The 12923-nt window shown below is 40.5% G+C and overlaps 1 protein-coding gene across 5 annotated transcripts in view; it reads right to left on the bottom strand.

The window, feature by feature from the left end:
* Positions 1–12923, bottom strand: part of PCNT (pericentrin) — a 167440-nt gene that overhangs the window by 30735 nt on the left and 123782 nt on the right. For all 5 annotated transcript variants that reach the window (XM_029607715.1, XM_029607714.1, XM_029607713.1 and 2 more), the window contains exons 14-15: positions 10588–10826; positions 6383–6471 (exon numbers count right to left, since the gene is read on the bottom strand). In XM_029607715.1, coding sequence (XP_029463575.1) covers positions 6383–6471; positions 10588–10826 — 328 coding nt within the window. The remainder of the gene's footprint in view (positions 1–6382; positions 6472–10587; positions 10827–12923) is intronic.

The raw sequence follows: 12923 nt of genomic DNA, 5'->3' as shown, positions 1-12923 counted from the left end.
CCTTGGCAACGAGTTCCCTTGGTTCCTTTTGGTGCCAGTTCCTATTCCTCGGACCAGTTGTTCCTGTCTTCAGATATCTGCGTTTCTCCTTCCAGGTTCCTGCCTCAGCGCTACTTCACCAGGACTTTCTCTCAGCGCTTCCCGTTCCTCGGGGCCTGGTTCAGCACAACTCCACCCGGACTTTCTCTCAGCACATTCCTGCTCCGCAGGCCCTGGCTCAGTGCCACTTCACCTAGACTTTCTCTTAGCGCTTCCTGCACTTCGGGGCCAGGCTCAGCGCCACTTCACCTGAACTCTCTCTCAGCACCTCCCACTCCACAGGCCCTGGCTTAGCGCTGCTTCAACTGGACTCTCTCTCAGCGTTTCCTGCTCCTCGGGGCCAGGCTCGGCATTGTGAGTTCCTACCGCAGTACCCACTGCTCCTTGGGACCCTCACGGCACTTCTCTTGTGGACTTTGCTACAGTGCCTTCTCTCATCAAAATTTGGTTCAGCGCAGTACTCCACCTGCCTGTGTCTCGGTGCCCCACTCCTCGGGGCATCCCCCTGCGCTGTTACTCTCCTATCACCAGCTACAGCGGGTTCCCTGCTGTAGCCCTTGTTCAGCATTCTCCGGTTCGTGACTCTGCACCTGCACCTCCTCATCTCGAGGCCACTCTCACGTGGACCTGCTCTACTCCCTTCGGAGCTGCAGTGGTCTTGCATTCCTTGAGACTCTTTCTCCTCCTCCCTCCGAGAGTGCTATCTCAAACTGTGCACTCTCTGCACCCACTCGCCTACCCTCTCTGGGACCAGCCACACAGAGGTGCGCCTAAGTCTTGCTAGCCCCAGCACCCAAGGGCTCAACCTGTGGGGAACGAGGGTCGGCACAGGTGAAGTCCCAGCTTGCCTCTGTTCCCGGCCAGCCTCACCTCCCGACGGTGGGGACCTGTGGGGCCCAACTCTTCAGGTAGCAACACCACCACCTCGGGCCAAGGGTCCACAATTCCTAACACTAGTGACAGGCAGGCTTATCTGACCCAGGCACACTATTTGGCCAATGCAGTTTCAGGTATCTGTGCATGATATGTTTTTGCCATGCAACAAAAAAGCAGCGTGAGTATCGCAGGGGAATATCCAGAACTGTTCACGTAAATTCAATTTTTTAGTACGATCTCCCTTTCGAGGAGAATCACCGATGTGTTCAATGATTCTCCAAATGAATGTAGTAAAACCATACAGAGTGAAACTAAAGGGGCTTGTTCCTCCTTAGTAGTAATGAAGGCTGGTGCAATGGACACCAATTGTTGTAAATTAGTTTTTTAAACCACTTTGTTTTGAGAATTTGTTACTATTATGATTGTTTTATATATTTATTTATTTAAAAACTTTTATATACCGGCGTCAGTGGGGACATCACATCGGTTCACATATTAACAGTAGATCGGAAATTACATTATAACAAGGCGAGGGAACTTGGAAGGGGGAAACAATAGCAAAGCGTAGAGGATAGTGAACAAGCTGATAAACATTATATAAACAAGCTGATAAACATATATAAACCGTTTTGATTAATTTTATTTGTAAAAGCGGTATACAAACATTTTAAAATAAATAAATAGTCAAACAACTGCGATGTTCAGTAAGGCGGGTTCAGATCATCCTCTTTGTCTTCCCCACATAGAACAGGGGCACACTATGAAATAAATTGCATGCAAAGTATAAAGAAAAATGAATGATACAACCTGATTGTGGATTGCACCATTCGCTTCCTGCAATTGTAGTGGAGCAAAACAAACAATTGCCACAAGGATGATGTCCTACAGCCTGAGGAGTATCAAGGAGAGATGGTAATGTGGCAGGGACTAAGCAATCTCTAAGATTCCTTCCCCAGGTGTATGCAATGAGCGGTGGTAATGAAAAAAAAAAATAGAATGTAAACAAAGAGCCCGCCAATGTTGTAATACGATGGCTTTAATAATAGATGATTCGTGTGAAAAACCGCAATACACATACCAAACGTTCATTGGGTGCTTTCACTTGTTCACAAACAAACCACTGCCGTTCGGCCTTGTAAGCACACTTATATGCTTTTTTAAATTGAGACTGAGAACACGGAGCTTTTGTTGGTTACATTAGGCATTCAGTTTTTGTATACCAACTTTCCTCAACATCATTGCTAATGTTCTTTCTAAAAGACCATATCCACAACGGATCCCATCTTCTTTTATTTTCAATCTAGCACAAATTGCACTTACCTGGAATTATTTTTGTTTTAAGGGTGATATGTTTTTGCAATATCATGGTATCGCCATGGGGGCGACCATGGCTCCTAGTGTGGCTAACCTATATGTTGCTCATTTTGAAGAAACTTTTCTGTATTCTTCTCCTTTTTTTGAATATATAAACTATTGGTCCCGTTTCATCGATGATATTCTATTTTTTTGGACATCTTCAGAGGAACATCTGTTGGAATTTGTTACATGGCTTAATTCATTGGATAACAATTTAAAATTTACTGTTTCTTTTCATAGTTCTCGGATATCGTTTCCGGACATATTAATTTTCAAGATGGATCATCAAGTAGGTACTACCTTATATCGTAAACTAATGGAAAGAAATTATTTTTTATTGTTTTCCAGTTTTCATCCATATCACCTTAGACGGCACCTACTGGTGGGTCAGTTTTTACGAGTGAGGAGGATTTGCTCAGATAAGAACGATTTTATCGTACAAGCACAAGTTTTGAGTGCCTGGTTCTTGAAAAGAGGTTATTCATTTGCAGTGATTAAAAAAGCATATAAGCGTGCTTACAATGCCGAATGGCAATGGTTACTTTGTGAACAAGTGAAAGCACCCAATGAACGTTTGGTATGTGTATTGCGGTTTTCACACGTATCATCTATTATTAAAGCCATCATATTACAACATTGGCGGGCTCTTTGTTTACATTCTATTTTTTTTCATTACCACCGCTCATTGCATACACCTAGGGAAGGAATCTTAGAGATTACTTAATCCCTGCTATGTTACCATCTCTCCTTGATACTCCTCAGGCTGTAGAACATCATCCTTGTGGCAATTGTTTGTTTTGCTCCACTACAATTGCAGGAACAGAACGGTGCGATCCGCAATCAGGTTGTATCATTCATTTTTCTTCAGTCACCGATTGCAGGTCTTCGCATGTCATTTATTTAATTGTGTGCCCCTGCTCTAAGATCTATGTGGGGAGGACAAAGAGGATGATCTGAACTCGCCTTACTGAATATCGCAGTTTGACTACTAAGAAGGAACAAGCCCCTTTAGTTTCACATTGTATGGCTTTACAACATTCGTTTGGAGATTTACATTGGGGAATCATTGAACACATCGGTGATTCTCCACGAAAGGAGAATTTAAATTCTGTAGCTCCCCAGGGTTTAAATTCAGAAATCGAGTGGTATTCATTAATCTAATAGTGTAAGTGTTAATCACTATATTGCTTACGTCATTGCTCGGACGATTCAAGAAATTCCTATTTATCTGTCACGTAAACAATGGTCTTTTCCGGTTGAGGACTTGATGCCATCTTAAGCTAACGCTGGCATTTTCATGTGAGAGTAGAGATGAGAACAAAAGTATTGTGATTGATACTGTTATACGTTTTATTTATGATCTTGCTTTTTCAGATATGAAAGATTTATTCTATAAAGAAGTCATCATCAGACATGCTTCAATTTTATGAAATTTCCCCCTGATGCAGAAACAGAGGTTTTGAAACGCGGACTGTGTTGGGATGGGACTCTTGTTTGATTCACTAAGATAAGTTTTATGTGCAATTAAAATTTTTTTCAAAAAAAGTTTGACATTTGCCATATGATTAAGCATAAGACTATAAAGGTCTGTAGACCAGGAATGTCTATTATGATGGCACAATTATGTAGGATATAACTAAAGTGGTATGTGAGAAATGTTTTCTCTTGAATGTTTTTACCATACACATGCTAAATCTTTTGCATCACTCATTCAGTGCTATTTTAACTTGCACATTACTTTGTTTGCTCATGCTCATTGAACATTTTTAGTGTCAATTTTAATTTGCACAGGGCTCAATCTATGTTCCTATATTTTTAAATCTCCCAGGAGAATAATCTATAAGCATATATTGCAGTAGCACTGGCCCACAATGCATCAAATTTGTTCTATTAGTTCAACCTTCAGAAAAATGGCCAAACTAAGTGTGACATTTTAACCAACCAAAAAAACTTCTAGGAATCATTACATAAATTGCTGCATTTAAGTTAAACATTGTTCTTGAACTGTAAAACAATAATGCAATAGTATAGTCATAGGTTACCAGCTCTGTGGGTGCAGCAGGTGTTTGAGCATCCCCAGTATTGAGAAGATTCCTTCACTGTGTCCAGGAAGGAGTACGTTTTCTTGAGTTTAGCACTCTAATTGTTTTGAAAAGTTGGATTTTATGGATCTAGTCAAACAGATATGATTGACCTCAGTTTATTCTGCTTTCTGTATTGATGATTTCATCTAGGCATTTTGACAACTGCAGTCAAACTAAACCAGCTTGTAACAGCTACTTTGAGAATTCCTTTGTTCTCTTTTTATATAGCATAAAAAGATACAATATTTATTTAAAAACTTTTCTATACCGTTGCTAAGTTAAATACCGTCGCAACGGTTTACATGTAGGCACATATTTAATGTAGGTAAAAGTGTACAATAGTACATTCTAACAGGTGCCGTCAAAGGTTCGGTTACAATATATCATTAGACATAGTCATTTAGCGAAGTAGTTCATGACCAATTGTACCAAGGTACTTACACCGGTAGTTTTATCACACATAGTATTATAGTTATGGTTTATTGTGGTGTGGAGTTCATAGACTAATCTACTGTATAGTCCTAAGGACTGTATGTCGGTGCCTTTGTCTTTTCCTGAAATATTTCTCTCTATTCTTCTGTCTCTTTGTAAAATGCTTGTTTAAAAAGCAATGTTTTTATATTTTTCTTAAATGTCTTGAGATCACTTTGTAGCCTGATCTCTGGAGGCATTGTGTTCCAGATTATGGGTCCTGCTAGTGATAGGGCTCTTTCTCTCACTTGTGTCAGCCTTGCTGTTTTAACTGATGGAATGGTTAGGAGTGCTTTATAGCTTCCAAAGAATGATTTGTGAGCTGTGTAGGTAGACTTGTATTCCATAGCTCATCATCCCACATATCTACAACAGCAGAAATTCATAGAAAAGCTAATGAAAATGTTGCATTTCACAGATTAAAACTTTCCACTCCAATTGCCTGATTTTCTGTTTATTTGTAGAAAATAAAACTTCCTGCCCAATATCTCTATTGACTTAAATCCTTGTTTTTCTAGAACAAATGCCGTTTACACTGCCATACATCCCCTTTTCCACCTCAACCCCAAAACTATTAAGCTCGTTTGGGTATTTCATACAATTTTTGAGTCTTTTATAAAAGGTTTGTGTGTTGCACTGCAACTAAATCAGGTAGAGCTCAAAACTAATGTGTGTGATACATGGCTCGAAAGTTTACAAAATTTCAGTCCCCTGTAGTTAGTGAATTCAGAGTAATATTCTTAAATCTGTATCATTACTCCTTTAAAAGGAATAGATGACCCAGGTGAGGACTTTTTTTTATCAAAAAAATCCACTGAATTATTTTATTGTACATAAGAACATAAGATGTGTCATATTGGGCCAGACCAAGGGTCCATCAAGCCCAGTATCGTGTCTCCAACAATCCAAGTCACAAGTACCTCGCAAGTACTCAAACATTAAATAGATCCCATGCTACTAATGCTGGCAACAAGCAGTGGCTATTCATAAGAAATGCTATACTGGGTCAGACCAAGGGTCCATCAATCCCAGTATCCTGTTTCCAACAACGGCCAATCCAAGTCACAAGTACCTGGTAAATATCCAAACATTGATAAATAGCAGTTACGGACTTCTCCTCGGAAGAACATATCCAATCCTTTTTTAAACCCGGCTACTCTAACTGCACTAACTACATGCTCTGGTAATGAATTCCAGAGCTTAACTGTGTGTAGACTTAAAAGAATTTTCTCTGGTTTTAAATGTGCTACTTTCATGGAGTGCCCCCTAATCCTTTTATTATCCAAATGGGTAAATAACTGATTTACATTAACCTGTTCAAGTCCTTTTATGATTTTGTAGACTTCTATCATATCCCCCCTCAGCCATCTCTTCTCCAAGCTGAGCAGCCCTAACCTCTTCAGCCTTTCCTCATAGGGGAGCTGTTTCATCCCCTTTATTATTTTGGTCGCCCTTCTCTGTACCTTCTACAGTGCAACTATTTCTTTTGAGATGAGGCACACAGAATTCAAAGTGTGGTCTATCCTGATTAAAGTTTGAGAAGAAAAAGTTCTCACCTGGCCTGTGTACAATATTCTGGGTGTGGCCTTCAATCTGATCTCTATTTCTGTTCATCTTATGCCATTTTTTCACCAGAAAACCCAACCTAATATAAATATACATATACAAATTATTAAATATCTGCACAGATTATATTATCTCCCTTGCTTGTTTATAACATTATCTGTACTGATCATGCACCTATCATTCTATTGAGGTGACGGTAAAACAAATTGTCAATTATAATTGTGGTGACAAAGGGGTATACAAATATATGTGTGAATTATTAACATACTGAAATATATCAGCAGGGCAGTATAAATATTGGTACTTAATACCAGATAACCAATAACTAAGCAAACTAAGGTACTTGGAAAAACGCTCAAAGTTACTTATGTTTTCATGATACTTACTTATGTCGTCAATTGAAAAGACAGCTTGGTACCTGCATCTATCCCACACTTCTCTCGCAGTACAAAAAACGCTCCACCCCTGCCAAACCTTTTACTCTCTACCTCAGTGATTTGTGCAGAAAGCAAAGTTACTAATTTGTGGCTGGTATTTTTCATGGACGGTAGGATAAATTAATCACACATGTGGGTGATGCTATCTGACAGTATCAAAACATTTGTTAGCTAGGTATTCTTTCTGCTCATGAGTAGCCAGTGCTGCACCATGTGGCCACCCCCCTTCAATCATATATTAGATCTGCTAAGAAAAATATTTTTGAACTCCAAGGGGAGATGGGAAGGTATGTGGGACTGATTTATCCTGCTGTCCACGGAGAATATCAGTTACAGATACGCAACTTTATCCAGGGTCCAGCAGGATGCAATAAATCACAAATATGGGAAATCACAAGCTAAGGGTTGTCTTAAAGTCCCCTACCCATATTCTCCTCAAGACAATTTACACAAATTGCAACTTGGCAGGAAGAAGCTGAACACAATTTTTAGTACATTTTTTATAAGATGTCTTTGATTAAATTTAACATCATGGCAAGAGTCAGTATCTAAACAGTAGTGAGAGAACATGGGAACATAAGAAGTTGACATATTAGGTCAGACCAAGTGTTCATCAAGCCCAGCATCCTGTTTCCAATGGTGTCCAATCCAGGTAACAAGTACCTGGCAAGTACCCAACATTAAATAGATCCCATGCTATTAATGCTGAAGTCAACTTGACTAATAGCAGTTTATGGATTTCTCCTCCAGGAACTTATCCAAACCTTTTTTAAACCCATCTACACTTACTGCCTGAACCATATTCTCTAGAAATTAATTCTTTATTTATTTATTTCGAGGCTTTTCTATACCGAGGTTTAGCAATTAGCCTTCACCCCGGTTTACAATAGAACAATTTGTTACATTGAACTTAATTGTGCATGGAGTTGTAGTGTAATGGAGTAACTGATTCTTGTGTTTGTTTGTTACATTGACACACAAATAATAACAAAAAAATGCTGAAGACTTTTATTGAAGTTTCTGCATTTCTTTAAATGCACTACAGTGGAGACTAATATGTTGGAAGATTGACAAGAACTGCTGAGGGTGTGAAATAGCATGCAATATGCTCTTTTCAGATGCAGTGATTGCCTTGTTTAAAAATACTACAGATGGACATCTGTTGCTATGTGTTAAAAAAAAATAGCCATGCCTATAGCCATGACTGATGCTCACAGCATCAACTAGGAGGCTATTCACATAGGGGTAGAATTTAAAAGAAGTGCTCGCGGCCTACAAGTATTCTACCCAGCGCACGCACATATACACCCGGTTTTATAACTTGCGCGTGCAGGCACACGCATGTTATAAAATCTGGGGTCGGCATGCACAATTGTGCACCTTGCGCGTGCCAAACCGCGCTGCCTTCCTCCATTCCCCCTAACCTTTCCCCTCCCTAGCCCTAAATGTTTATCTTACCTTTTGTGCCTGCCTCTGGGCAGGTGTAAGATGCATGCGCCAGCAGCCTGCCGGCACGCGATCCTCCTACAGAGCAGCAATGGCCGCTCTGTCGGAGGCCTCTGGCCCCGCCCCCTTTTGCAAGCCCCGGGACTTACACGCATCCCGGGGCTTTACGCGCATCGCCAGGCCTTTTGAAAATAGACCCGGCGCGCGTAACCCTTTTAAAATCCGGCCCATAGGATTGTACATAAAGTCCTTTTATGAGAAAAAGGACTGGAACGTATAACCAATCAAAAAGAGACACTTGTTCTCAATTGCGTTTTCAAGGTGTTGAGAAATTATAAAAGGGTGCTATTAATATTGCAATCCTTGGAGACAAAGAGAAGATCAAAGGAAGGAAGACATCTTCGCAGCCTGTCTCCCTACTTACCCTGACTTGGCACATCGGGATGATTTGGAGTAAATGTTAACGCAGAGATGAAAGACAGGAATTTAGAATTGTACCACATTACTATTTTACCCTTAAAGAGCCCTAGAGAGTATTATGATAAAGTATACTGTATAAGTAGCTTCTATGTAAACTGTAATTAATAATAAGATAATATGTATTTACTTCTTGTCTTCCATCAAGTTTAACAATATATTATTTGATATCCAAAACAATGATAATTTTTTAAAACTTTCATAATCAGAATAAATCCAAATTTTTATACACAAAGTTGGAAGTGGCTTCTATTATTATGGTATATTCCTCATAAAGTGAAAAATAATTTTCTTCGATTTGTTTTAAATGTGCTACTTGGGTTTTTACGGAGTGCCTTCTAGTCCTTGAATGATCTGAAAGAATAACCAATTCACATTTACCTGTTCAAGTGCCTTCATGATCTTATAGACTTCTATTATATCCCCCCCTCAGCCGTCTCTTCTCCAAGCTGAACAGCCCTAACCTCTTCAGCCTTTCCTCATAGGGGAGCTGTTCCATTCCCCTTATCATTTTGGTAGCCCTTCTCTGTACCTTCTCCATCGTAATTATATCTTTTTTGAGATGCGGCGACCAGAATTGTACACAGTATTCAAGGTGCGGTCTCACCATGGAGCGATACAGAGGCATTATGACATTTTCCGTTTTATTCACCATTCCCTTTCTAATAATTCCTAACATTGTTTGCTTTTTTTGACCACCACAGCACACTGAATTGATGATTTCAATGTATTATCCACCTTGATGCCTAGGATCTTTTTCCTGGGTGGTAACTCCTAATATGGAACCTAACATCGTGTAACCATGGGTTATTTTTCCCTATATGTATCACCTTGCACTTGTCCATATTAAATTTCATCTGCCATTTGGATGCCCAATCTTCCAGTCTCGCAAGGTCCTCCTACAATTTATCACAATCTGCATGTGATTTAATTACTCTGAATAAGTTTGTCATCTGCAAATGTGATCACCTCACTTGTCATATCCCTTTCCAGATCATTTATAAATACATTGAAAAGCACCGGTCCAAGGACAGATCACTGAGGTACTCCACAGTTTATCTTTTTCCACTGAGAAAACTATTTAATCCTATTCTGTTTCCTGTTTTTTAACAATTTGCAATCCCCAAAAGGACTTTGCTTCCTATCCCATGATTTTTTAGTTTTCTTAGAAGCCTCTCATGAGGGACTGACTTAAACACTGTTTGAAAAATCAAATATACTACATCTACTGGTTCACCTTTATCCATGTTTATTAACCTTTTAAAAAAAAATGTAGCTGATTTGTGAGGCAAGACTTCCCTTGGAAAATCCCATTAAACCATATCTATTTATATGTTCTGAGATTTTGTTAATTAGAATAGTTTCTACTATTTTTCCCGGCACTTAAGTCAGGCTCACCGGCCTTTAGTTTCCCAGATCACCCCTGGAGCCTTTTTTAAATATGGGGTTATGTTGGCCAGTCTCCAGTCTTCATGTACAATGGACGATTTTAATGATAGATTTCAAATATTTAATAATAGGTCTGAAATTAATTCTTTAATTTTTTCAGAACCCTGGGGTGTATACCATCCGGTCCAGGTGGTTTGCTATTCTTCAGTTTGCTAATCTGGCCTACTACATCTTCCAGTTCATCATGATTGGGTTTAGTTCATCCGAATCATCGTCCTTGAAAACCGTTTCTGGAGCCGGTATCTCTGAAGACCTGCTAAGTGACATAAGGAATGCCCTAACAGCAAGGGAAAAGATCCCTAAATTACACTGCTAATGAATTTGTGTTTAAGTTAAAAGTACATGGAAATTGATTTTACATTACCACAAAATTCTGTTCATTGTACCTGGATATAGCAATGATGGCCCTCACAGCAGATCTGAACTTGGAGAAAGCATGGGAGTGTAGAGAAGAGACCTGGAGGTCCCTGTGAGAGGGATATATACCCATCCGAGCGATCAGAGATAAGGTTGCCTGCTCGCAGTCTTGAAATCCTCCCAGAAGCATGAGGAGGTATTTCTTCTGATAAACCAGAGCTTTCCTAAACCTCTCTGCTCGCAGGTACTTCATGTACAGTCTCTTTACCTGCAAAAGAAAAAACAGTTTTATTTCCAGGAAGCTGGTAATTACTATGAGTGATGCAGCAAGATCCTCTAGTTAAGGTATTTGGGTAAACAACTGCAGGCCAGTCTAAGTCTGCAGGACTACCTAGAACCTACTCCCCACAAAACCTTTTGCAGATTCCAGCCAGGGCAGTTCTGCACTTTAGTCTAGGCGAGTCCATTTTCTCTGACTCCCCACCTGGTTCTGCTAAAAGGCAGTGTTCCTTTCCTTAAAAGCCCTCTGACTTCCTGCAGCAGCTTCTTTAATTATCTTCCAGCTGTGCATCCCAATCACCAGCACAGTTCTCTGTACCAGCTACCTTTACTCTGATTGGTTCCTTGCCAAAGCTCTCTCAACTATCTTTCCATCAGCCCAGAGCATCTTGTTCCTTTTAGATTTACCATCCCCTAGGTAACTCTCCAGCTTGTCTTCCAAACAGGAGTAGGATGATGACTAAAAGAGGAGCTGCCGTCTCCTTCTCCAGCTGCCGAAACACCTGTACCAGTGCTGTGGACCTGCAGCCACCAACACCACCAGCAGTGGCCCCTGAAGTGGCAGCCAAGCCACTGTACCCCCCCCAATGGGAACACCCGGGCCACCACAACCAGCCACTCCTCTTTTTCTCTATAGGGTCTTCTCCCTCTTTGGCTCCAGGACCAGGATGATGGTTCTGAGTCTGGCCAGACATTGTTGGACAAAGACAGTTTGCAGGTCACTGGAGATCCTCTGCAATGCCTCTTGGCAGCAGAGGCCGCTTTAGGTACAGGATCTCACGCACCTGCACAAAAGTGGACCCTAAATACCTTAAGGAGAGCTGTGGAGAGGATGGGGAGGAATTCTGCAGTCTGCAGGCCAATTTCATGGGTTCAGGTAATGTACGAGTGGCCTTGGGTGCGGTTGATGCTAAATGGTTCATTCAGCTCAAATTTCCCTATTTATTGAGGCATGAAGCAAGCCTGCCCCCTTTTGCTTCTGCTCTTCAACTTAGTAATAGAACCCTTGGCTGAGGCTATACAGGCCATAAAAGGCATTATGGCAGGAGGAAGAGAACACAAGGTCTTTGTCTATGCAGATGACCTTTAGTTTTTCATTACTGATCCATCTGTTTCTATGCCAGCCTTCTTGGAATTAGTCACCTGATATGATGATGCGTCAGGGAATAAACTGAACTACAACAAGTCAGAAGGTTTGGCTTTGGGACATAAGGTTCAGCTGCTTGAGTGCTTAGCTACGATGCGCGTGATGAGGTCTGGACTAAAATAGTTATGGGGTATTCAACCCTAAGGATCCTAAAGAGCTTTATGTTTGTAATTACCTAACTATTCTGTTTAGCATAAAACAGCACTTGAAAGAGTGGGATGATATCTCAGTATTTTGGGCTGGCTGAATAAGCTTGGTCAAAATGACTTTACTTCCTGAACTACCTTACTTGTTCCAGCATTTACCTTGTAAAGTTCCCGTTTCAGTATTCTTTGACCTGAACAGCCACGTACGTAAATTTATATGGAAATATAGACTGGTGTGAATAAAGTTGAGTAGCTTATGGCTCCCCAAAATACAAGGTAGAATGACACTTCCTAACGTTAGAGTGTACTACTGGGCAGCCTGGTTAGCATGCTTAAAGCAATGGCTCAATAATAAAGATACAGAATTGCTGGCATTGGAAAAGGAACAGACTGGTGAATTAAACATAGCTCTGCTCCCATTTACGTCTCCATCATCCCCTCTATGCAGAAGAATTGGTAGGAAAAGTCCAGTCCATACTCATACATTGCAGGACTTGAGACAAATCACAAAATACCTGGCTGGCAACGAAGAAGTGTTCTCGCCCATCTCACCCATATACAAGAATCCTGGTGAAATACTTTAAACCATGGCTCTCTCAGAGAAATATCTATAATAGTCTTATGCATCTATAAGTAGCACTTTTGTGCCCCTAACTCTCAGCTCCAGTAATCACTTAATGCCTGAGATCCATCAGGAGACATCTGCTTTTTACAAAATGTTATCCATTGAGAGAGAGAATTATTTGCCTCCCCAACTTGCTGGACAGAATTCGCAAAAATGAGTTCTTTTTGG

Source organism: Rhinatrema bivittatum, chromosome 6, assembly GCF_901001135.1.
Source record: "Rhinatrema bivittatum chromosome 6, aRhiBiv1.1, whole genome shotgun sequence".
Lineage (NCBI taxonomy): Eukaryota > Metazoa > Chordata > Amphibia > Gymnophiona > Rhinatrematidae > Rhinatrema > Rhinatrema bivittatum.
The sequence above is the reverse complement of the archived record's forward strand: the minus strand, read 5'-3'. Positions and strand labels throughout refer to the sequence as shown.